General features: G+C 39.9%; 1 protein-coding gene across 2 annotated transcripts in view; it reads left to right on the forward strand.

Annotated features, from left to right (window-relative positions):
• Nucleotides 1-22431, forward strand: part of IRAK3 (interleukin 1 receptor associated kinase 3) — a 61651-nt gene that overhangs the window by 15026 nt on the left and 24194 nt on the right. Inside the window, exons 1-5 of one of the 2 annotated variants that reach the window (XM_082634568.1) lie at nucleotides 95-344; nucleotides 14012-14194; nucleotides 19211-19275; nucleotides 19900-19954; nucleotides 21213-21364. In XM_082634568.1, the coding sequence (XP_082490694.1) occupies nucleotides 191-344; nucleotides 14012-14194; nucleotides 19211-19275; nucleotides 19900-19954; nucleotides 21213-21364 (609 nt within the window). In that variant the 5' untranslated portion in view covers nucleotides 95-190. Of the gene's footprint in view, nucleotides 1-94; nucleotides 345-14011; nucleotides 14195-19210; nucleotides 19276-19899; nucleotides 19955-21212; nucleotides 21365-22431 lie in introns of those variants that run through there. The other variant, XM_082634569.1, reaches the window with a different exon arrangement.

A 22431-nucleotide genomic window follows, 5' to 3' on the forward strand; every position in this document is an offset into this window, starting at 1 on the left:
TCTCCGGGGAGCGGCTCTGTGCGTCACGTGGGGCCCTCCCAGGCGCGGCCCGGACTCCGCGCGTGCGGCCGTCTTAGCAGCCGTCGTGGAAGCAGGATTTCCGCGGTTGTGCAACGGCACCGCGCTTCCGCGGAGAGCCTGGGCTCCACGTTCCTCCCCGGCCCGGCCCCTCGTCTCCGGCAGCCCAGCCATGGCCTGGACGGTGGCGGCGGCGGCGGGGAGCCGCGGGGCCCGCGGCGCGCTCTCGGCGCACACGCTCCTGTTCGACATGCCGCCCGCGCTGCTGGGGGAGTTCTGCGCTGTCCTGGACAGCTGCGACGGCGCGCTCGGCTGGCGCAGCCTCGGTGAGTGCGGCCCGGGCGGCGGGGGCCGTGAGGGGCGGCGGGGGCCGTGAGGGGCGGCGGCGTCCACGCCCCGTCCGACGTGCGGCCCGCGCGGTCCAGGACTGCGCGGCCTCCGGGGGTCCTTGCTGCAAACCCTCGCTTTCCTCGCTCGCACTGGGAGCGACTCCCCAGACCCACCTCCGAGCTCCCCCTAAGTCACTGAAACTTCGGGTAAGATTTAAGTGTGACCGGAGCCTTGGGGAAACCAGCTCCCCCCGTGAAACCATCTAATGTTTCTCCACGATTCCTGCCTTGCTTGGTTCGGAATATTTTCAATAAGAAACGCCTGTGGGATGTCTTACTGTCCTTTCAAAATGACCCCCAGAATATAATTTTCGTATGAAGACGTGTTTATACCTTTAAAATATTTATCCTGTGGTGTTTTCAATGCACTCCCCTTAATTACACTTCAGGTGAAATGCTAAAGTAAAACATTATTTGTAATTAACGCGGCTCCCAGTTTGCTTAATTAAATACATCTTGCTTATTTACCCAATCTGGTGGAATGAAGTTTTAGGCTAGAGAGTGGCTTTTTAATTTAGTCTAGCAAGTTGGCTCCAAGACTTCATTTTCTGCAGGCTTTGGAAAGTTGAGCAACGGCCTGTTGGAAGTGTTGAGTGTGATCAGAAATAATTCAGGCAAAAATCTGTAAGTACGTGCGTTCATGGTTAGATTTGATACCCCATGATGTCGCAATTAATGTTAGTTGAAAATAAACACAAATATGTCAAAGCAGCTTAGCCTTAATTCTCTTAAATAGCTATTATTCTTACCAAAAATAGCACAAGACCAAGGAGGAAAAAAGTTTAATTTGTTGTTGATGAACAGTATGGTCACACTTTATGGAATGTGGCATTGGGTTTCTAGTTGTATAAAGATAGTTCATTATAGGCTCTGTAATTTTATATTGTAGCCTTTCAGTAAAAATCAGAAAACTCTTGATTTCTGGAAAGCACGGACATTTGTAGTATGCATTTGAGAGATATCCCTCCCACACCAGATCTTTTTGAAATGGATGATGGCATGGCAGTTTTTGCACCTGTTGGTTTCCTAGAGATACTGAATTTGTAAGTGAAAAATGTTTTTAGTCCAGTCCATGGTTAGTGAATGGACTGAGTAGATATGATAAATGTGTGAAGTAGGTTGGTGTAGACTGTGAAAATACAAGAACATATGTCTCATCTGAAACATGAGTACTCAGCCCCAGGTCACTGCTCCTTTTCAGGAAGTTCAGCTCAGTGTTGCTGAATCTTTTCTCTCCCACCCCCCTCTCTCCCTCCCTCCCTCCCCCCTCTTACTCAGCATTGAAATTCAGATATTCATTCATTACCTGCGTTGTTTCATAAACCCTTCCAATGCCCCTGTCAGGCAGGCAGTATTATCATCCTCAGTGTTTGAACAGGTGAGGAAACTGTGGTGCACATTGGTTTAGTAACTGGCCCAAGTCAACAGCTGGGAAGTGCAAAGGGAGGACTTGAAGCACATTATACAGGAAGGATGAAGCAGATGAGGACTCTCTGGACTATATTCTAAATTTTTCTGTATATTTAAATCTGTTTTGGGACTTCCCTGGTGGCGCAGTGGATAAGTATCCGCCTGCCAATGCAGGGAACACGGACGGGTTCAAGCCCTGGTCCGGGAAGATCCCACACGCCACAGAGCAACTAAGCCCGTGCGCCACAACTACTGAGCCTGCATCCTAGAGCCCAGAGCCACAACTACTGAGCCCACGTGCCACAACTACTGAAGCCCGCGCACCTAGAGCCCATGCTCCGCAACAAGAGAAGCCACCGAAATGAGAAGCCGTGTACCACAACGAAGAGTAGCCCTCTCTTGCCGCAACTAGAGAAAGCCTGCGTGCAGCAATGAAGACCCAATGCAGCCAAAAAAATTAAAAATTACATCTTAAAAAAAAACCTGTTCTAAACAATAAAGTCTATTTAAAATGAAAACAAAAAACACATAGACTCTGGAGTCTGTCTACATTTCCCTCTATGACTTCCTCAGGGTCACAAGTACTGCTGTGTTCTTTCAGCTGCATCTCATAGTCTTCCTAAAGTACAGCCACTTCTGCCATGAAAGAACCATTCAGTGAACCATTTCAAACATGCAGCCCCATTTTCCTAGTAGTGGAAATAAAGGAAGACCACCGAAATGAGAACAAGTAAAGGCTTGTCAGGAGCCAGCTCCCATGGCTTGCATTTGCCTGAGATGCAAAGGCAAGCAGAGGATTGGAAAAGCTTTATAGCTGAAAAAGAAGGCTTCAGGTATGCCCTGATTGGAGGCTGTTGGCATGGGGAAGCTGTATGCAGGCCAACTAGGAGTGGGGAATTCTATTTAATTAAGGGTACATATTTGGCTTTCTCCAGTTGGCCCTAAATTGGAATTGGGGCAAAATTAGGAAAGCTATCAGCTATTAATGAAGCCTTGGCCATTTTGGGCCAATTGCTATAAGGGTTATTGTTTGGCTTTCTGGACTAGTTGCTACAGGTAGTAGTTTGACTTCCCAGACTGGTTACTCTAGATAGAACATTGGCTTCCTGGGCTGGTTGATGCATGTTGTGGGTTAGAGTTCTGTTTGTATATATGGCCATTGTTCCTTTGTATATTTGTTCTCTTATAGGGGAAGAATCTAAACTGTTTACTCCTTTATACTCCAGCTATAATTCATTGTGTAGGGGGTTGTGCCCCTGCTGTCTGGACCAGAGCTCTAGAAGGAGACCTGGAACGGACCAGCTGCTTCATGAATTGTTGGCTCAGCAGAAAGGGAAGCCTGGCTCCGTTCCAGGTGGTTGAGGGCAACTGCCTGTGGTTAAATAGGCTGAGTTTCTCCATTGGCACAGTGAAAGGAAAAAGGGGGGAAAGAGGTGCTGGGAGGGAAAACTTGACCTTAGAGGGCAGAAGGGGGAATATTGGAGGACTGAATCAAGAAGACAGTTTCTTTTATGCTCAGGACAGCTGAAAGCCTGAGGATACAGAGGGTCCAAAATTTGATATAGAAAGCAACTGTCATAGTAATGGACAAGAGAAGAGAAAAGCAGTAGAAGAGATTAACCAAATTCAGTGTTGGTTCTCGAGCTTATCATGATTCTTGATGATGGTGAATATCAAGCTATGTTTACAAAGGCAGTTCAGGCAAAGGCAGATCATGTGGTGGCCTATATGGTATAATCAGTGTATACAGGATAAGGTAGACAAGATGTTAACAAACAGGAATCACCTGTGCAGTCTTTAAAAGCTACAAATGCCCAGGCCCCACCCCTGGAGCTGTTGATTCAGTAGGTCTGGGTCAAGGGTCCAGCATCTTTCTGTTTTTTGCCAAGCCCCACGGTTGAATCTGGTGTACAGCCTGGTTTGGGAGCCGTTTGCTTAGGCCAGATTCTCTTCTTTAATAACATCTTATTGTAACAGTTACTTTACTGTAGTCTTTCACTACTCTATTTAATTCTATCTTTAAACACATTCTACATATTAATCATTAAATCACTTATATTTTATTGTTATTGAAAATGGTGTAATCACAAGATAATATATTCTCTGGTTGATGTTGATGATTTTATGGCTTTATAATGAAAGTAGGACCACTGTAGAAAATGCCATTCATCTTACACTTCCTCAAAGACATAACGTATATGCAGAGCCTCTGGTGACAACTGATTTCATTACGTTACCTTGAACTAGTGTTTAAATTGTTTGGAGCAGCTCACACTGTAAAACCTCTCAACACTTCAATGAGAGAGGAACCCTGCTTACAGATACTATGTAATAGGTTGTATTCAATTTTCTTCCTCTCAAAAAAGGAAAGAAAATTATCATAGAAATTATTATTAATCACTTTAAAACAAATTAAATGTAAAATCACATTAAATATGCATTTGAATATTTAGTAAAGATTTAAAACAATAATAATACTAATAATTGCCACCATCTTTTGAGTGCATACTATTTGCCAGACACTCTGCGCTAAGCACTTTACATGGATTATCTCATTATTTATCACAAAAACTCTGAGACAGGTACTCTTCCTATGTCCATTTTATAGATAGGAAAACTGACTCTCAGAGAATTTAGGTAACCTACCTCAAATCATAGTCTAGTATGTTTCAGACTAGGATTCTAACCAGATTGTCAGCCTCTAGAGTCTATGTTGTTGTCTTTCTTTAATTTTAAATAGACTTTATTGCTTAGAACAGTTTTAAATTGACAGAAAAATTTAGAAGATAGTATCAGTACAAAGAGTCCTCATATATTCTGTCCTTCTCATATACTCTGTACCCAGTTTCCCATTATTAACATCTTACATTAGTATGGTACATTTGTTACAGTATTGATACATTATTATTAAATACAGTTCATACTTCATTCAGATTTCCTTCATTTTTACCTCAAGTCCCTTTTGTCTTCCAGGATCCCATCTAGGATATCACATTTCACACATTTCATTTAGTTATTATGTATCCTTTGGCTGCTTTTGGCTGTGATAATTTCTCAGACTTTTCTAGTTTTTGATGACCTTTACAGTTTTGAGGAGTACTGGTCACTACTGATCAGTGTTTTGTAGAATGTCCCTCAATTGAGATTTGTCTGATGTTTTTCTCATGACTAGACTGAGGTGGTGGATTTGGGGAAGGCAGACCACAAGAGGTAGAGTGCCATTTTCGTTACATCCTATCAGGGGAATACACTGTTTACATGACTAATCACTGTTGACGTTAACCATGGCTGGAGTGGTGTCTGTCAGGTTTCCACACTGTAAAAGCAGTCTTCCTCCGCGCCCCCTCCCACCCCTTTCCATATTATGCTCTTTGGAAGGAAGTCACTATGTGTGGCCCACACTTAAGGAATAGAGAGTTATTCCCTCCCTGAAAGTGGAGTAAAACCCATGTTCTTCTGACCACCATGTCATTTCTCACATCTTACAATGTTCTATATAGATCAAACTTCTACTCTTCAGTTGCCACCCCTTTTTCTGTTCCGCTTTATGGTAAAATTCCTCAAAAGGACTGCTTACTCTCCATTTTCTCCATTCTCCCTTGAACCTGCTCCAATCAGGCCTTCACCCCACACTGCACTGCTCCATTGAAATTCCTCTTGTCCAGAGTCACCGTGTCTAAATCCAACAGTCAGTTCTCAGTCTTCATCTTATTTGATGAAGATGATCACAGTGAAGTGATCACAGATGATCACTCCTTTCTCCTGAAAGCTTTACTTCACTTCTAGAACATTCCACTCTTATTTCATTCTGTTCTTACAGGTTCCTCGTTCTCTCTCTCATCTCTTAGAATGCCCCTGGGATTAGTCCATGGACCTCTTCTGTTTATTTACTCTACCCACTATCTTGTCATTACCATCTATGTGCTAATAACTCCCAGATTTCTTGCCTGGGTCTCTCTCTTGCACATCAGCACCAACTACCTAGTCCACCTATTTGCCTACCTGACAGACGTCTCCAACTGAACAGTCCAGAAGTGCTCCCCTCCCCCAGAGTTCTTCCCCATCTTCGTTAATGGCAACCCCATCCTTCATTTGTTCAGGCCAAAGTTATTAGTCTTCTGCGACTTCTTGCTTTCTCTCACAAACCACATCCTGTGTCTCAGCAAATGCTGTTCACTCTGCCTTCAGGATCTATCTAATAATCTGACCACTTCTTATCACTGTCACCACAGCCATCCTTGTCCAAACCACCATCAGATTCCACCTGGTTAATTTCAGCAGTCTCCTAACTGGGCTCCTTGCTACTGCATCTGCCCGCCTCAAGTTTCTTTTCAACACAGCAGCCAGTGAGCCTGTTTAACATATGAAGCATCTTATACCATTATCCTATTCAGAACCATCCAGTAGCTTCCCATCTCACAGTAGACACCAAAGCCCTACATTGCTTTTCTCACTTCTTTCTTCTTATTTGTTCAACTCCAGATAAATTGGCCTCCGTGGACATTCAAGGAATGTTTTTCCTGTAGGTAACCTTGAGGCTTACTTCTTCGCATCCTTCCTGATTTTGATTAACTATTACACACCCTAACTATGCTTTTAAAATTGATACCTCTGTGCTCCCTTATGCTCTTTCACTGCCTTATTTTTCTCTGTATCAGTTATCATTCCTCATATACTTTATATATATACATATAAATATGTATATATTTCTTTATTGTCCATCTAGAAATAAGCTTCATGAGGGCAAGGATTTTTGTTTGCCTTGTTTTCTGCTTATTCCTCTAGGATCTAATATTGTACCTGGTACAGAGAAGGTATGCACTAAATATCTGTTGACTGAATGAATTAATGAATGAACAGATGTCTGTTAAACATCCAAAACCTTTTTGGGCAGAATCTTAGACAAAGTATTATACTAGATACAATGTCATGGCCCCTGCGTGTAAGGATTTTCCAATTTAACATAGGCAACAGAACAATAGAGATGCTATAAAGTTTAACAAGGGAAGGAAGTATGGGAAAATAGTACTGATCATTACCTGAGTGTGGAATTGTACAGCTTCTGAGTTCCAGACTGAAACACTGGTGTTGAGGGTGAACTGTTCTTCACTTGTCTCCCAGAAGTCATTAAAGTTTGATCCTTACCTGGGTCTGGGATTGAGAGAGCAGGGCAGATGGAAAGATCCCTGAAAAATCATGTGCAGGCCTTCCTGTTTATCAAATAGGAGTCCTACTCATGTAGGGGGTAAAAAGTACACATAAGCTTAAGTATGGACAAGTATTATTTCTTGTAAAATGTATGACCTAGTGGGTGTTAATGCTATGGTCTGTAAGATGAGTTGAGCTAAATTATGCTTTTGAGTTTCGTTTTACTTTTTTAGGAACTAAAAATATCTTTTAAATCCTCAAGTTTTTTTTTTTTTTTTTTTTTTCTAATTGCCTAATTTGTTTGTGTGCTTTGTGGGGAAAAAAAAAGCACCATCTTTTCCTCTTCCCATTTTCTTATCTCAAAACAAACTTTGCAAGAACGCAGACAATTTCCTAGGGGTTTTGGCATGTGGTTATATGCAAATACAAAGATTCCAAATAGGGTATGTTGCGTCATTCTAAAAAACCCCTTCCGAGACATATTTGCATGTGGAGAGTGATTTCTACAGCTGAATTCCCCAGCGTTAGCCCTCCTAGATAGTCCTGCCCTCTCAAAACAGAGCCCTGAGAACCTCTGAACATTGAATGATTATTAAGCTGTCACTATTTTCAGATCAATTTATTTCTGGACTTCTCAGGTCGACTTTCTTGGCTTATATTATGCCAAGATGTCTTTCAAACAAAACATTTGCCTTCCAAAAAATGATTTTAAACTGTGTTTAAGTACAGCATATTTTTCCTGATTTATCTTTTCACATAGAAAGCTCTTCACTTTTACAACACCATAGTCATTGGGAAGTTCACTCTTTGTTTAGGACTATTAATAAATAAAGTTCTACATTCTGGAAGGAACAAGTAGGAAGGACTAGAGAAAACTTTGCGTGTTGAAGAATATAACAGGAATTAAGAGTTTGCATTCCTGTCACATCATATTGAAGCTGTTGTTTTACAGAATTTGATCTAAATGAATTATACATTTTGTGGATGCTAAGACTACTCTTTTAGTGGTGTTTCTATTCCCAATGCATCATCATTGGAGAAAAGCTATTAAGATTGCACTGTGAATCACCAGTTAGGGAAAGAGAAAACATTTCATTTCCAGTCCTGGAAGCAGCCCATGCTTTCAGGATCCATTTTCACTGAGCTGGGTCAGTTGCAGCACTGTCAACTATGTACTCTTGGAAAAACGCCTTTGTCTAATCTAGCTTTCCTTAGACTTAGTGCAAACTCAGAAACCTTTGCCCGTGGGGTCAGTGTTAGGGAACTGTAAAAACCTCAGCTCATTTGGCATCTGTTCATTCACCCTCCAGCTAAATCTTAGAGATGTGCTCAAGGGAATCGTGGCCTGTCGCACTTTTAAAAAGGAAATTCAGAAATTAAGAAAAAGAAAAATGGGGAATAGAATTATGTGGGAAATCTGACATCCCCTGGAACTTGAAAGGTTAACTCCGGATTTCCTTAATAGTTATAAACTGTTCCTTTCCTACTATGAGAACTGTGAGTCATGAAATGTTTATACCTTTTTATGTGCAAATACTGTATATGAGACTCCTGCTGCTATTGCCGCCAGATGGATCTTCCAAAAACTAAAGCTTCCATCTTTGCATCACCTCCTCAGAAATCTTAGATTGGTCCCATTTACTTTCAGGGTAAAATTTTAAGTTACACTGACACTCAGGGCCTCTGTCTGTCATTCAGCAGATATGTATTGAACGTCTGCTATGTGCTAAGCACATTCCTATGCAGGTAACATGGAGACTTCATGGAGCTTGTTCACCTTTTCTTTCACTTGAACCCTCTGCTCTAAGCATAGTGGTCTCCTCTTTGTCCCCTCATGCCCTTTTCTTCATTTCTGGAACAACTCTCCATCTGACAGGCTCTTCCCTCTTCCTTCATCTGACTGAAACCTTGCCCCAGGCCCCTGCTGTTGCAGAGTCAGCTGATGTCCCACCACCTCAAGCTCCTTCCCGGGCTGTGGCAGCCCACACGGACATCTTCTTTCTTCACCCCTGTTAAATTATGTGCATGTCTTATCTCACAAAGTCAAAGTGGAAAGGGAACTGTTTTAATAAGGAAAAAAAAAAAGTCCTGCTGTGTGTTACATAAATTGTTAATTTATATGGTACATTATGCCTCTATAAATGTTAGCCAGTTGATTTACTAACAGACAAAGTAGAAATCCAAATTTTCCCTTTGCTGAAACTTGATATTTAGCATTCCCTTATTGGAACGTTCATTTGGAGACTGGGAAGTGTTTTAAAGACTGGAGGTGTCTTAAAGTCAGTGCTTATGTAATCAGCAGGCCAGCGAAGGGCAACTAAATTTAGTGTCTGTTTTAGGAGGGACTGTTTGTCAAAGGACATTAACTGATGAGAAGTTTGAGATTGCTCAGTGAGGCTGTGACTTGTCTGGAGTTGTACTATAGGTTGGTGACAGATCCGCCACTAAACCCACGTGTTCCTGCATGTATCCAGGGGGCCACAGTGATGTCTGGACTGGTGACTTTTCTCATTAGAAGTCAGCATAGTCTATGGGGCTCAGAGTTCATTCTTTTGTCTTGTTTTCAAATCATAACTCAAATGATTTTTTTTCTCCCCAGGGTAGTATACCCTAACCAGTTATTCCTTAAGAATTGGCCTCTCTTTAGAAATACTCATAGTTTTAAACTTGGCTCAGGCTCCAGAAACCACCCCTCTAGGAAGCCTCCCATGATGCCCCATCTTTAGTTAGGGACCCTTCTTTGTGCCCCACTCACACGTGCTATGTGCAGTTACTGCACTGCTGCCCACAGTAGATGCTCAACGAATGTTTGAATTACACTGAGTTACAGTATTTCTTCCAAGAGCTTTTAGAAAGAGTTAAAGTGTTCATACAAATGTGCCTCAACCAAATAGGCAGATGACATCATCCAAAAATACCTTAAAATAGAGTTAGCGTGTCTTGCCAACTATTTTTACTTTGAAGGTTCCCTTCTATTTTTTTTTTTAGTGCTACTCTCTCTAAAACATATTGGCATTTGGATAGTCCTTGCCTCTTCATGAGACATCATCTCTACAAAGAGATGTAAAAGGAAGATATTCTTGCCAGAACTTAAAATATGGAAGAAGGACAAAAACATTCCAACTTAATGAATGATACCACATATTTTGTAGTAACTGTTTTCCCCCTACAGCCTAAGCAGGCATTCAGATTGAATGTTTCAACTTTATCTTCCCTTGTTTGACATGTACTTACCAGAGCAGCCACTTCCTTTCACACTTTTCGGGTATAAGATGTGACTGAAATAACAAAACACTCTGACTTCCCTGGTGACGCAGTGGTTAAGAATCCACCTGCCAATGCATGGGACACGGGTTCAAGCCCTGGTCCAGGAAGATCCCACATGCCACGGAGCAACTAAGCCCATGCACCACGACTACTGAGCCTGCACTCTAGAGCCCATGAGCCACAACTACTGAGCCGGCGTGTCACAACCGCTGAAGCCTGCGCTCTAGAGCCTGTGCTCCCTAACAAGAGAAGCTACCACAATAAGAGTCCCGCACACTGCAACAAAGAGTAGCCCCAACTCGCTGCAACTAGAGAAAGCCCGCACGCAGCAATGAAGACCCAACACAGCCATAAATAAATAAATAAATAAATAATAAAACATTCTAGATAAAAAACTTTGTATGTATTAGGTTAGACTAAGTTATACTGCAGTAAAAAACAAAACGAAAAAAAAACTAACCACCACCTAAATCTCAGTGGTTAGCATAACAGAAGCTTACTTTTGGCTCATGGGAAGAGCACTGAGAGTCCAGGGCAGCTGATCTCCGTGTGGTGGTCCAGCATCTTGGGGCACCCCCATCTTGACATGTGCTTCTACCATTGCTGTGACAGGGATGGGAGCCTGGTGAATTGCCCCCTGGCTCTTCAGTGTTTCTGTCTGGAAGAGACACATAGGCATAACCAACCTAGAGCAAGAAAATATCATCCTCTCTGATGGGGTAGGGGACTAGAAATATTGGTGGGCACTAACAATGTCTACCAAGTCCATTTTTTTGCTCTGAAATAGGGGCAATAATGGTATCATATTGTGATCTCTTTCAACTTTTAGGATTTACTTACAGTCTCAGCAGGAACATAAAACTGAAGGAAATTGAATAGTCCAGCAAACCCTTGTAGGACTGAATATATGGGGGCAAGGGATGCCATATTAAACAGAAGACATTTGCCTTTTTTTTTTTTTTTTTGGCGGTACGCGGGCCTCTCACTGTTGTGGCCTCTCCCGTTGCGGGGCACAGACTCCAGACGCACAGGCTCAGCGGCCATGGGTCACGGGCCCAGCCGCTCCATGGCATGTGGGATCTTCCCGGACCGGGGCACGATCCCGTGTGCCCTGCATCGGCAGGCGGACTCTCAACCACTGCGCCACCAGGGAAACCCGACATTTGCCTTTCTGATGTCTTAGTTCAAAGACTGTAACTGGTGTAGTAGTTCCTTAAGAAATTTTTAAAACCTGTGGAGTCTGAAACAGACTGAACAAAAGATAGTTCCCTAGGGCTTATTGCTCTTCTCAGAGCTGAGAGCCTGTTCGTCTTATAAAAGGACATCAGCCTTTGGAGAACATCATTGTTGGAGAAGTGAGCCCTTCCATGAGGTTACTTTGATTCGTCTTGGAGGTCAGCTTCCATATTTGTGTGTGGTAGAGGGAGAGGGGCCGATTCCCACAACCAGTGACAGTGATGTGTTGCAGGTCCCCACAACCACTCTCAGGTGACAGTTGGATTTTATCTATAGATCTGTATCTGGCTGCCTGAATTTTTAAGACTCTGGAGGATAAAGGTATGAGGGGATGCTGCCATCACCATCACCAGCCCTAAAACACATTGCTAATTTCAGTACTCAGGATGGCTGGACTAATCCGGGAGTACTGTCCCAGGGACAAGAAAGCTATTCTTTCCATCTGTCATTTGCTTGCTTTCTTCCTCCTTTGCCTTAAAATACACTTTAAAATTTGGGAGTTATGCAGAAAGGCCGTGTAATATTTTACCTGAAGAATCCTATTATCTCAGGGTGCCATAAAAAGTCATATACTAAATCAACTATACTCCAATAAAAATTGTTTACAAAGTCATAAACTTTCAGTACAGCTTTAAGGTATTTATACAGGACCCTAAATAAGTCATATACACTGTTTTCGAGTAATTAAAATCCTGTTATCCCAGTAGAATATTTCCCTGATCCTACCCAGATAATAACTTTTAATTGCTCAAAAATGTTCAGCAAAGACAGTCTAGAACAAAAAAAATTTTTTAACATCTTTATTGTAGTATAACTGCTTTACAATGGTGTGTTAGTTTCTGCTTTATAACAAAGTGAATCAGTTATACATATACATATGTCCCCATATCTCTTCCCTCTTGCATCTCCCTCCCTCCCACCCTCCCTATCCCACCCCTCTAGGTGGTCACAAAGCACCGAGCTGATCTCCCTGTGCTATGCGGCTGCTTCCCACTAGCTATCTATTTTACGTAGAACAAAAATTTTAAACAGCATTTCATAAAAGCTTCAACGAATGAACCTAACTATATTATCAATGAGTAACCACACTGAAGAGAATGAGAGAGAAAAGAACTAACCTAAGTAACCTTGGAAAACAGGCTCTTCCCAGAATACCCTTAGCCTGAGGATGAAAACAAGTGTGCACAAATGCTGTAATTTGATTAGTTAATGTGTTCCTCACAGGGCTATGGGTTAGCCATTCTGAAAGTACTTTATGTACATAGTAGAACTGAACAAACAAGCAAATATATTGTGGATAATGAGAGCAAAGTTTCTCACTGTGTGAGAATGAAGTTATATAAGTGAGAAAGGTCTAAAATGTGCCGTATGGTATTGACTTGGATCAGAGGTATCAGTTAAAAATCATGGTTTTTAATGTGTGTACAGACAGAAATACAGATGCATGGGTGAGAGCACATACATATATTTCCCACCTCCGTCTGCTTGAAGGACCTGGCAGCAGTGAGTGCATATAGCATCTAAGTTCTTGCCTTTTAAACACCATTATCCAATAAAAGGAATCAGGACTCCTTGGAAAAGTAATTATATCAAGGGCTGGGGCAGGGGAAATACAAAATGAGCCTAGAGCATCTTGTAAAGCCAGACAATAAGAAAGTGTTCCCAAAATGATAGGGCTTGTCAAAAGAATACAGGAGCAGCCTGAATGGACAAAGCTGGAGCAATTTTAGCAACAAAATAAATAATGATAGTATTGGATTTTAACCTCTAGAGTAAAATAAATATCCATGAGTCCACACTGATATAAATAAATTAATTACCTAAATAAATGTGGAAGAAGAGACAATACTTTCTTACAGAAGAATTGCAGTTAATGAACATAGAAGGAAAAAGGGGAAATTGAAAAATACCATTAAGCAAACCCCACAGTAGTAATTATGATAAACAAGAACCATAGACAGATGCAGATATTTTTAGGCAAAATCTGAGAAGCAGGATGCTTCCATAGTCTCAGAGTATCTCCCCCAACATAGTTATTAGTTAAAAATAATTAATAATAATTTTATAGTGGAGAAACCTGCAGACATCACCTTAACCAAAGGATCAAGGTTAACATCACCAGTGATAAGACATGGACATCATGAACCTCTTGATATTATGCACCAAGAAGGATACAACAGCATTTCATTGTCCTTAAAGATAAGGAAAAACTGAGGAACATCAGATTAGTGGAGATTAAGGAGAAGGAACAAGTAATTGCAATGTGAGAAAATGGATAGGCTCTTAGAACAGAAAAAAGACATCAGTAGAAAAACAGGTGAAATTAGAATAAGGTCTTCAGTTTAGTAATCTCTGGGTCTGATCTTTGTACCATGGTTACATAAGATGTTAACATTAGGGGAAGTTGGGTGAGAAATACATGCTAAAATTAGTTAAAAATAAAAATATAAATAAAATGCAACAGAACATATAAGGTACACAAAAAAAAGGGATTCCAATAAAAGTAAACTATTCTTTGGTTCTTCCTATTACAATTTCCACAGCGGAACGACTTTCAAGCAGCTGGCTGGATGTTCGTCACATTGAAAAATATGTAGACCAGGGTAAAAGTGGAACAAGAGAATTACTTTGGTCCTGGGCACAGAAGAACAAGACTATTGGTGACCTTTTACAGATTCTCCAGGAGATGGGGCATCATCGAGCTATCCATTTAATTGCAACTTATGGTAAGCATTGATTCTAACGATATGGCTCTTACTCAATTTTATATGAATTGTAACTTGTAAATATTGTATTTTATCTAAGGCATTGACTGGTCATGCTGTATGTCAGTGATTCCTTACCTGTGATTTTATCTGAAGCGGGGTTTGCAGCTTCCCGTTTTTGTGTCTGACACTTTCTTTTCTTATTGCCTAACTTATACAACACATTCCCTTCTACCACTTTATAGTTTGGTTTTTTAAAAATATTTATTTACAAGCTACACTTCTTAAAATGTTTCATTCTCACTTAGTTAAGAGAATCAGCTCTCTGTCCAAAACTCTGACTCTCTGAGTCATAAACATGACCAGAACCACAATATGAGTAAAATACAAATAATGCTATAATTTGTTTTACCATATGATTAGAAGTTAAAAATAATTGGGTTTCCCCCCTGTATTTTAGTGATTTTGGAGGCAGGTGATACCTCCAAAATAACCCTGGGATTTCTCTATTATCTTCACTGCTGTTTTTACGCCATGGCTTTCTAACTTCTAACCTGTTTACTGTCCATTTCACAGTGGCTTGATTCTTCCCTCTCTTTGCCTTCTCTTTCTGATGCTGTGTCATGCGTTACGTTTATAGTAACCTGATAAATAAAGCTCATGAAGTTTTCTCTGTTCATTCTTTGTCAATAAAATAATCTCCCAATGTCACCTGTTCTGTTATTCCACTTTAGATTCATTGACTTCAACAAGAATGATCTTGAGTGATCTTGGGTCTTATGTTATAGATTCAGGGCTCTTAGGTTGGAAACTCCTTTAAATCAGCAGGCTTATTCTTTGGCTTTTTCATTCAGGCATATTTTTAGTTCTGTGTATTTGCACACATGCTCTTTGATAATATATTTTGTCCACTCAAGCCACTGCTTCATCACCTAAAGAAGCTTTGCACACACAAGAAGAAATCCCAAGAGGTTTGTACCAGAAAACTGTAGCTTCAGAATGACTTTTATTTTATAGGTTTTTCACATCAATAAGGTATTAGACAGTTCCCAATAGGCTTCCACCATGATATTATCTGTATAACTTGGCTAATCCCTTTTTTCTGTTGCACACTACTTCTTCACTTAGGTTTTTTTTTTCCCCTTAATGTTTATTTATTTATTTATTTTGGCCACTCCGGGTCTTAGTTGCAGCACGTGGGTTCTTCACTGCAGCATGTGGCTCTTTAGTTGTGGCATGTGGACTTCTTAGTTGCAGCATTCGGACTCTTAGTTGTGGCATGCGAGCTCATAGTTGCAGCATGTATGCAGGATCTAGTTCCCCAACCAGAGATCGAACCCCGGCCCCCTGCATTGGGAGTGCAGAGTCTTACCCACTGGACCACCAGGAAGTCCCTTCACTTAGTTTTATACAGCAGAATGCTTCACTCTGAAGCTGACTGATCAGGTAAAATGTAGTGAGTCTCTGGGAGCTGTAAATGTAATGCCTTTTCATTATCTGAGCCTTTTCCAGACACTGAAACCACCCACGTGACTTGTTTACAGTATAAACTCACACCAATTTGATAGGACACGGGTATATTTTATACTTCGGTGTTCTGGAATAGATTTCAGGGTGTCTTTTCACACTCTGTGTTGTTTATTTATGCAGCGGGGAATTATATGGACAAAAACTCCACATCCTTGGTTGACTCCTAGTCTGTTGCACATGGAAAATTAATTTAGTTTTTACAATGTGGGATTAGTTGATTTGTGGAAAGGCAATTATTTACTGCCCTAATAGCAGGAGATAGATACATCCGAGATGAAAAGGAGGATAGTGCTTTGTTCTGAATCCTTTGCTAAGGAAAATAGCATTATTTATTTGCAGTTTGTTGAATTAATGCTTTGAATTATGATCTTACAAACATTAATGTTATAGCTTGTTGAAAGCAGCCACATGATGATTCATTGGAAACATTTAAATGTAACCTGCTGCACAGGTGTTTCCTATGACAGCAACTAACTGAAGTCAGGAGTTGGAGCTCCTCACTGAAATGCGTAAAGATTTAGTCTTTCTTTGTTGCTACCATGAACCGAGTTATCACTTATCTAAATAATCTATTTTTGCCTAGCTTTCCTTAAAATTGTTCCATTTGGTGGGCTGGTTTCACCTTAATCACCTTAGTCAAGCCATTTTGAATCTTCCATTTTATATGACAGTGAAGTATTGTCTCTCTTTTTATGTGCAGCAAAAGGACAATGGCTTTTAGTGCCCTTGCCGCCCCCAAACTTCAAATTTTGTTCTACACAACAATACCTTATTCAGGATGTTTGCTATTTCTTGCCTAATTGCCCTCGCTGGAACCTCTAGTGTAATGTTGAATAGAAGTGGCAAGATCAACACATTCTTTTCTTGTTCCTGATCTAAGGAGAAAACATTCAGTCTTTCACCATTATGTATGATGTTCACTGTAAGTTTTTCACAGATGCCCTTTACCAAATTAAGGAAATATTTTTCTCTCCCTAGAGCTTCATCATGATAGATTATTGGATTTTATGAGTTTTGTTCATTTTATTAATATGGTATATTTTCAGATATTAAGCTAACCTTGGATTCCTGGGATGAATCCCACTTGGTCATGGTACCTCATCTTTGTTATATGTTTCTGGATTTAGTATTTTGGTGAGGACTTTTGCATCTATATTCATGAGGGATATAGGTCTGTAGTTTTCTTGTGCTATTTTGTGTGGCATTGATATTAGGATAATATTGGCTTCAAAGAAAGATTTGGGAGTTGTTTCTTCCTCTTCTATTTTGGAAGAATGTGTGAAGAACTGGTCTTAAATCTTCTTTAAATGTTTGGTAAAATTTACCTGTGAAGCCATTTGGGCCTGGGCTTTTCTTTATGGGAAGTCTTAAAATATTAATTAAATCTCTTCCCTTGTTACAGACCCATTCAGGTTGTTTATTTCTCCTTGAATTAGTTTTGGTAGTTTGTGTCTTTCTAGGAATCTGTCCATATCATTTATCTAGTTTTTTGACAAATAGTTGTTCACAGTATTCCTTTATAATTCTTTTTATTTCTGTAAGGTCAGTAGTTATGTCTTTTGTTCTTAATTTTAGTAATTTGCATCTTCTTTCTTTCTTGGTCAGTCTAACTATAAGATTGTCAACTTTGTTTATATTTTCAAAGAACCAGCTTCAGTTTCATTGATATTTCTCTTCTGTTTTTCTATTCTGTTCTTCTGTTTCATTTATTTCCACTCCAGTCTTAATTCTTCCTTCCTTCTGCTTCCTGTGGGTTAGTTGTTTCTTCTTTTTTAGTTCCTCAAGACAAAAGTTTAGGCTATTTATTTGATATTTTTCTTCTTTTTAAAGGTGGGCATTAACAGCAATAAATTTCCCTTTAAGTGCTGCTTTTGCTGCATGCCATATGTTTTGGCATGTTGTGCTTTTGTTTTCATTCATCACAAAGTATTTTCTAATTTCCCTTGTGATTTCTTCTTTGACTCATTGGTTATTTATGAGTTTGGTGTATGATTTTCATGTATTTGTCAATTTCCAAAAAAAAATTTTCCTTTTGTTATTGATTTCTACTTTATTTTTTTTGCATTTAAAAAATGTATTTATTTTTATTTATTTTTGGCTGCATTGGGTCTTCATTGCTGCACGCGGGCTTTCTGTAGTTGCAGTGAATGGGGGCTACTCTTCGTTGCAGTGCGCGGGCTTCTCACTGCAGTGGCTTCTCTTGTTGCGGAGCATGGGCTCTAGGTGCGCGGGCTCAGTAGTTGTGGCACATAGGCTCAGTAGTTGTGGCTTGCGGGCTCTAGAGCACAGGCTCAGTAGTTGTGGCGCACGGGCTTAGTTGCTCCATGGCATGTGGGATCCTCCCAGACCAGGGCTTGAACCCGTGTCACCTGCATTGGCAGGTGGATTCTTAACCACTGTGCCACCAGGGAAGCCCTTGATTTCTACTTTAATTCCATGTAGTCAGAGAATATGCTTTGTATGATTTCATCCTTCCAAATTTATTGAGGCTCATTTTATTGCCTAACATGTGATCTGTTCTGGAGAATGTTCAACGTACACTTGCAAAGTATGAGTGTATTCTTCTGTTTTGGATGGAATGTTCTATAGATGTCTGTTCAGTCTAATTGATTTATAGTTTTGTTCAAGGAGGCTTATTATTAATTGATTGTATTTTGTTGCTAGTCTTCTAAGCAAAATAATCTAGGAAACATTAGAATACAATCTAAGAAAAACTAGAAGATGAAATGAAACTCTTCTGAAGTCTGAATCAAAATATCAGAAGTAACAGCAAAATATTGCAGAGTTTTAATTTTTTGTAGGAAGCTACATAGACTTCCTTAGTTCAGACAGAAGTAATAGTCTTCAGTTGGGCAGCATTTGTGGGCATTTGTGATTGATCGCGTGCACGCACACACACACACACACACACACACACACACACACTCACACTCACTCACCCCTCTAATACCTTATGGCACAAGATGGGATAAAAAGTGAACTAACCGAGAGAGGTATAATCCCATAATGGTAAAAATTTTAAATACATGTACAAAAAACTGATAACAACATTGCTTTTTTCCTGTCAATTCTCTCCTTCATACTTTAATATTTTTAATGATATCTAACAATAATTTAAGATAGGTGCTCATGGACTTCCCTGGCAGTCCAGTGGTTAAGACTTCGAGCTTCCACTGCAAGGGGCACAGGTTTGATCCCTGGTCAGGCAACTAAGATCCCGCGTGCCGCGCCTCACGGACAAAAATTAAAAAAACAAGAATACAAACAAACAAACAAGAAAAAAAGATAGGTGCTCATGTTTTAAGTGAACAAAGGTATGTTTGTATATTTGATCATTAGAAGGCTCTTTCACATATAGAAATTTGTAACCATTCAATGGGAATGAAACTGAGCTTTAGAAATGAACCTTACTGGCAAGGTATTTATTTTCACAGTGTAAAAAAGGAAAATAAAGTTTGTTAAGGACATAACATTTTTTGTATCTAGCTTCCCTTATTTCTCTTTCAGGGGCAACCTTGAATCCTTCAGAGCACAATCATCAGGGAAAAGGATTTCCGATCATGTTATCCAAGGTAGAGTGTGTGTGCATGGGGAATGACCCTTGAACCCTGTTGCATATATAATTGAGTGTAAGGAATGAAGTTATCAGGCAGAAAAATCCTGTATTTGCAGGTACTTTTTTAAAGTCTGGAGAGCTTTAGCTCTCATTCTTGTTCATTTATTTGGGGATTCAGGATACTGGAGATTTGTAAATGTTTGAAGAGTTAAGAGCTTTGTCCTCTCAGTGATCTGTCAGAGATAAGTCTTAGAACTTTTAAGAGTACTGTAGGTTACGCATTTGTCTTAACTCAGCTTTTAGTTTTCCTGTTCTAGTGTTTTGCATGTTACTGTTAGTTTTTATTAAAGCAAATTAGCGGTGATCATTTTTACAGCAATAGAAGTCATTTAAAATTGACTATAACTATGACTTTGATACTTGAGTTTTTACCGTTGGTATGGAAGCCTTAAATATATATAGCAGTGAATACTATTGAATAAAATAAAATAACTTTGCATTCTACTAGCTTTCTTCTAAATTAGATTCCACCCTGTTGCACTGTACAGTCCCAGGGGGAGCTTTGGATTTCTGTTGAGGTTCTGTTCTTTCTAGACTTGATGAAATTGAATTATACTTTAAAATGTATTTCTTCTCCTAGGAAACAGCTAGTGTCACAGTGGATAATGTTCTTATTCCTGAACGTAATGAAAAAGGTAAGAAAAACAAAACAACTTTTCTTTAAATCATGTTTTCCTTTAAGTGAATTCATGAATTCTTTTAAGTGAAATTTAGAAAGATCCAATAAACATAATAACTATTCATTAATATGCAGATTCAGGATAAATTTTTCATAGATATCAAAATATTCTCAATTTTGACTGACACATAGTTCTGATGGGTGACACATTATTGTTATATTAAAATTTCATTGGCCAGTAAAGAGCATAATTGTGGTCTCAGGAGAATTTCATGGCATTTGCTATTTTTATGTGTCATAGGAAGGAAGACATTTAAAAATTATGTTGGGTTTTATACAGTTTTAGAAATTTTCATAGCACTTATAGAGAAATCTTTAGAGGTGATTGTAGAGCAGTGCTGAAGGTCGCTATGAAAATCAGTTATTTTCCACACCAACTTTCCTACTTTATCAGCCCGGAGAATAATTTACTTCTATCTGGGAATCATTCTGATAAACCTTAGTGGCTATTTAAGGCTGCCTTGCCTAATCTTTGCCACTTGATCCGATGCTTCTTTGGTTCAAAGGAGAATTAGAATAGTTAGATAAGGTTGTGGTCCTTTAATGTTTAGCAAAAAAGGTTTAAATCAGACAGACTAAGTGTGTAAATATAGCCAAAATTGGTCTCTGAAGCATTTAGCCAGGCTTTTCCCTTTGAATTTGTATTTGATTTCCTTTGAAGTGTTTCCTCCCAATCTCTGCTTTAGATGATTTTTTTTAAAAGGTGAAGCATCTTCCTGATTTACTCTGAGCAAGTTAGTTAGCCATTTAGAGGATTTGGCTTATGAAAAATGTTTCTACCAGTCATGCATAGAGAATATTATTTAGTCTTATCAAAATTTCCACTTCTATAGTTTTTTTTTTTTTTTTTTTTACTGGTTTTAGGTTCATAGCGGGTCAACAGCAATCTGTTGATCTAATGACAGGGAAACAGTCATGGAAAAGTTTCCTCAACTAAGTTGTCTGGCTGATCTCTTTGGGAAGGTGATAGAATCACAGTGCTTTTGTTTGAATATCTAAAAAGCCATTTGCTCTGTGGGATGGTGGGAGCCAGGCCCAAGTAAATGTACAGAGAGCACATGGTGGGCTTCAGTTTTTGCTCCTGGGCCTTTCTCTGTTGACTTTTCACTGGGCTCTGATTTGTTTCTAATAGGGAAGTCTTGGTTCTTTATAATGATGGTTGATTCTTAAAAAGAGAAAAAGTAACTTATCTTCTCCCTACTTTCCTTCCTAAGGAATATTGTTTAAATCCTCCATCAGCTTTCCCAACGTCATAGAAGGAACCAAAAATTTCCACAAAGACTTTTTAATCGGAGAAGGGGAAATTTTTGAGGTATACAGAGTGGAAATCCAAAACCGAACATATGCCATTAAATTATTTAAACAGGTATGGAAAGAATTACTATCACAGGATATCCATTCCATTTATTGGCTCATATTTCACATTAAAATGTATCATTTTTCATCAACATTGAAAGGAGGTATACTTGAAAATAAAATTTCATAAATGGAAATAAGATATATGACCTCTGGTGACTGGAGAAATGACTGAGAAATGAATGCCTGTCTTGCAGGAATGTGGAAGTTAAATCCTTCCCCTCCCCAGATGTATGGCCTGAGAAAGACTTTTTTGAAAAGCGTTGTTAGGACCATTGGGACTTTGCTAAAGATGGTCGGATTGTGCTGGTCTGCTCCAGTTTTCCTGGCTTTCTAGGATGGGCAGCGCCCTCTCCAGGCAGCTTCACAGGCTAAGCCACAGACTGATATTTGGTGCTACTTTATGAATCATCTCCAATCACAGTTCAGGAGAGGGGAAAGAGGAGGCTTTGGTAGGAGCAGCACAGCAGTGACTGGAGCAGGAGGTTAGAATACAGCTGAGTACAGCCAGGGAAGCAGAAAGGCTATCGGGGGTCTGACTCAGGAGTCAGGAGGAGATAGGTCTGCACTCGCACACCCAAAGAGCTGTTCTTCATTGTTGGTCAACAGCCAATAAACATTTACTAAACTTATTTTATGGGCTGGGTGTTGGGTGGAGATGAATAAAGCGTAGTTACATTCTCCAAGAGTTCCCAGTCTTATGGAGAAAACAGGTAAAGAAAAGATTAAATTGCAGTGTGATAAGTACTTTAGCAGAGATTTGCCCCAAAGTTCATGGGAGCACATAGAAGATAGGCAGAGGAGGGGCTGGCACAGAGTAACCACGCAGTAAACATTTCCTCAGTAAACACATGGAAAAGTGGATGAAAGGAAGTGACCTTTCAACTGGATTTTGAAGGATAAGGAGAATTTTCCAGGCAGCGAGGGAAGTACTTTCTAGATGGAAGAGATAGCAGGTGCCCAGGCCTAGAGGCACATGCATGAAAGCCTGTATCTTACTCACGAAGACCAGTTCGTTTGGAGTAGAGTTTAGTGTGAGAGGGTGGGAACGTAGTGGCATCAGATGATACTGGAAAG

This window comes from Mesoplodon mirus, assembly GCF_964341445.2.
Source record: "Mesoplodon mirus genome assembly, chromosome: 11".
NCBI lineage: Eukaryota > Metazoa > Chordata > Mammalia > Artiodactyla > Ziphiidae > Mesoplodon > Mesoplodon mirus.